This window comes from Lycium barbarum, chromosome 3 (assembly GCF_019175385.1).
Source record: "Lycium barbarum isolate Lr01 chromosome 3, ASM1917538v2, whole genome shotgun sequence".
NCBI classification, from domain to species: domain Eukaryota; kingdom Viridiplantae; phylum Streptophyta; class Magnoliopsida; order Solanales; family Solanaceae; genus Lycium; species Lycium barbarum.
Window position 1 is genome coordinate 135,253,878 of NC_083339.1, and position 4,075 is coordinate 135,257,952.

Here is a 4,075-nt window from a genome sequence, read left to right on the forward strand (position 1 = left end):
AAATACTACTATTTTTACACGGAAAAATTAAAAAAATTCCTAACGTTTTAATGAAAACATGTTTTCTCTGCGTTTTTTCAATGAGCCAATTCGGTAAAAATGAGGTGAAAAAAACATATTTTATATCACAAATTTCTCACTGAATGGTAGTAAAAAAATCTCTATATATTTCTAGTAATATTTCCTAAATGAGGTTGGGGCGATGCGGTGATATGTCATTTGATGTCCTCCTCATCAAAATTTGAATGCCATGTGAGATTAGGGTGTTAACCTTAGACGATTTGACAGAGAAAAGACATATTTGAACCATAAATATAAAACTGCAAGTGTATTTTTGAATTGATAGTTATAACAAAGAGTAAAGTTGATCCTTTGCATAGTAGAAGGGTATATTTGACCCTTCACCCTTTCTAAAATCATGACCGAAATATGATTGGTAAAAGCAGTTTCTACATTATTTAAGACAATTTATATACCTTTAACATTAAGCTGGGTGCAACATCAAATATAGTACATACAACACAACAGTACTTTTCAAATTACAACGCACATGGCTCAAAAAGATTGTCAATCTAGCCAAGACATGATTTGCTAGTACTATATCCCATTTGATATGATAAAATTAAATAAGCTAGGTTCACACTCCACACACTACAAACTTGAAAGTAAGATGAAATAATAATATTAAGGACACTTGGTCTTGTTGCCATGGGTGGTCATTTCAGTGTAACATTTGCCACACTTTTCTCTGTTGCCAAAAGTCCCTGGTGGCACACATTTGCACCTTACACAACATGTTCCACATGCCCTAAAACACACATTGGGCCTCGAGTGTAAACTGCATCTGTATTTGCACAATCCCCCACAATCCAACTGGCTTGGAGTTGGAGCAGGTGCAGGAGCTAGAGCCAGATCTCCATTGTTCAAGTATTTTGCAACCTTTAAAACTGCAAACAGTAGTAGAATCATTTTTATGCGTCAATTTATAAAGAAGGAAATCTTAGTGATGGTCTATTAATTGGATAAATGGCTTCACTTTTCTTTTCTATTTAATAAGTGAAACAGTACAGTCGCGTCCAATTCTTTATGTGATTAAGGATAGAAAAATAAAATTACGTTTGCATTGACTAAGAACCTGGTTGGACGTCTTGCAGAACTTTATCCAATGTTACATGATCTGTACTGGATGGGATTATTTGCACCTTATCGCATTTTTAGGCCACCATTTAAATTTTGTTCTTGTTAATAGGCTAAATTATGCCATTAAAAGTTGTTAGATAAACATTTCTTTTTGCATACAAATTTAGCCTACTGTATTAACAAGACATAACTTAAGATCTACATGTGCAAATGCCCCAGTTGAATGATATGTTTCACCTTATTTCATGTGGTATCACAACCGACCTTGTTGTCACACTTATAAATAATAAAAATAATCAAAAATAAAGTTCACTGAAGTAAAACATTTCAAGTGAAATAATATCAAAGTAGGCTTTGGCCATAGAAATAAAAAACTTATTCACTTTTTTTTTGAAATTTTGGAATTAGAGTTGTGTTTGGTCATAATTTTTACAAATAGTATTTTTTGATTGAAATGTACTTGTTTTGGTGATAAAAAAAAATGAAAAACTTTGAAAAACAAGCTTTTCTTATTTTTCAAATGAAGTTGTATTTAAAATTTTTATGACCAAACACCTATTTTTGATAAAAGTGAAAAAAGATTCTAGAAACAAATGAATAATTCTCCTAAGGGGTCGTTTGGTAGATAGTCAAAATAATCCCGGGATTAATTTATCCCATCTATTGAGATTATTTTATACCATCTTTTAAATGATATAAAATAATCCCAGTATAAGAGAAATAAGAAGGCATAAGTTGAGATATCCCGAACACTAATTTTTGTACCATATTTGATACAAGGTATAAATTTATCTCAAAATAAACTTATACTTTCTACCAAATATGATATAAAAATTAGTGCTGAAATATCTCAGCTTATACCTTCTACCAAACGACCCCCGAAAAATTCATGAAGTCTTGAGTAAGAAGTCTTGAGTAAGATATCTAACCTCTTTGACATTAGAAAGGAAGGTGCCAAACTAATTAATTAAAAGGTCGTTTAATCAAATCAAACCAAGAGACTGGTGATTTGAATAGTCCTTCTCACCACTGTTCTTTTCAATGACCAATAAATTAGTCTGGATAATATCAGGCTTATTTTTAATATATAAGCCTTGTCTACTTTTTCAATTTGTACCTTCTGCCAAACGACCCTAAGGAATTTATGAAGTCTTGAGTAAGATATCTAACCTCTTTGACATTAGAAAGGAAGGTGCCAAACTAATTAATTAAAAGGTCGTTTAATCAAATCAAACCAAGAGACTGGTGATTTGAATAGGCCTTCTCACCACTGTTCTTTTCAATGACCAATAAATTAGTCTGGATAATATCAGGCTTATTTTTAATATATAAGCCTTGTCTACTTTTTCCATTTACAATATTAGCTAAATTTATGTTATATAGCACAAAGCTCGAACCTGTAACTTAAATTAGTAAATTTTTAACCTTTTGTCAGTTAAACTAAAGGACAATTGACATCACTGTCACAATTTAATCTCATCACTGTTGTACTTGCGGAGTTATCATGTGGCAAATTTAATTTTTGCACTTGCAGTTCAATTAATGTGACCTTAAAGTATCCCCGGTCAACCGAACCAACAGAGGTGCATTTATTTCACTCGAACCACGTGATGTTTGTGAGGTACTACAAAACGGTTACTCTTTAGTTTAATCCAAAATTATGACTTCTTTTTCTTATTCGCACTCTAAAAAACACCCATCTAGATGAAAATTATGTGAAATTCTTAGCGCTACTCATTTAAAATTATAGATGTAATACTCTGCAAATATTTGCCTTGATGTCAAAACCCTTCCTTAATTTATTGAATCGTGTCCAGTCAAAAAGACAGTCACCTTAATTGGGTTTGGGTCAGAGGGAGTAATAATGCTCAAAGCACGGCCACTAGTTGAGATTGTAAAATACAGGTCTGTTGGTGTTCTTGTAAGTAGCGACACTTCGAAGAACAGTTTCATATTTAAGTCATTCAATAGATGGTGGTTATGGCTATTAAGTCAAGAAATTTGAAGTCCACTGTCTTGTACAAAACCAAAAAAAAAAAAATGCCTAACTAAAAACAAGCTCTCCTAAGTAGGTACATCAATTATTAACAGTGAAACAGAGCAAATTAGCATTTTTTGACTCACCTATGTCCTGAACTAGACGCCTATTGGCTCCTCTAGTGAATACCTGCCAAGTAAAAAAACAAACAAATTTTTAGATAGCGAGTAAATTGTTTTCTCCAACTTTACTCAGGGGATCATCAAAAAGAACGAAGTCCAATTATTTACTAAAAAGTAAGAAAAAACGAGATGTACTACTAACAGCTCTTGCACTTTATTTAAGTATGTCACATTTAAAATCAGAAATTTCAGAAGTCTTATTACAACATAAATATATGATATATTTGGGATCACAAGTTTTTACAAAGTTTCATATTTCGTATCAGATAAAATTAGACAAAACAAATTAAAATCGAGTGAGTCGTAAAAGAAAAGAAGAAGAGAGACGAACACGAAATGCCTGGCTAAGGCCAACATTTTGAGGTCTATCTTCTTCAACGTTCTTCAGATCAGTTAAAGAAACCTGCATGCATGGAATATAATACATAGTCACTCAATTAAATGGCTATATATAGCAATAGACAGCCATAAATATCCCAGTAAGCTAACTTGGTGTAGAGATTTACCTGGGCTTTGACACCCAAAAACAGAAGAAAAAGAAGTACTAGACGAATCGCCATAGCCATGAGTATATATGACTGCTTCCTTCAAAATCAATTCCTACACTAGCACCCAAGCTTAACTCTACTTGTGGTTGCACTCCATGTTTTATAGTTGAACATCTCTCATCATTTTTTTTTTCCCATATATATTGGGACCCTCGTTAACAGTAATTTTCTTATCTCTAGACGCTAGCTGTGTGTTTAATGGTGCATTAGTAGTACTACAGCTGTTT

The 4,075-nt window shown here is 32.5% G+C and overlaps 1 protein-coding gene across 2 annotated transcripts; it reads right to left on the minus strand.

Moving 5' to 3' along the window:
* Nucleotides 1-430: 430 nt before the first annotated feature.
* On the minus strand, nucleotides 431-4,075 carry LOC132632749 (gibberellin-regulated protein 11-like). 2 transcript variants are annotated; one of them, XM_060348814.1, is made up of 4 exons: nucleotides 3,807-4,042; nucleotides 3,632-3,703; nucleotides 3,265-3,307; nucleotides 431-947 (listed from the first exon to the last, which is right to left on the minus strand). In XM_060348814.1, exons 1-4 carry the CDS (start codon nucleotides 3,864-3,866, stop codon nucleotides 685-687), a joined length of 438 nt encoding a protein of 145 aa, XP_060204797.1. In that variant the 5' UTR covers nucleotides 3,867-4,042; the 3' UTR covers nucleotides 431-684. The 2 variants fall into 2 exon arrangements, with proteins under 2 accessions (XP_060204797.1, XP_060204798.1); XM_060348815.1 differs by lacking the exon at nucleotides 3,632-3,703 and having other exon boundaries at nucleotides 3,807-4,075.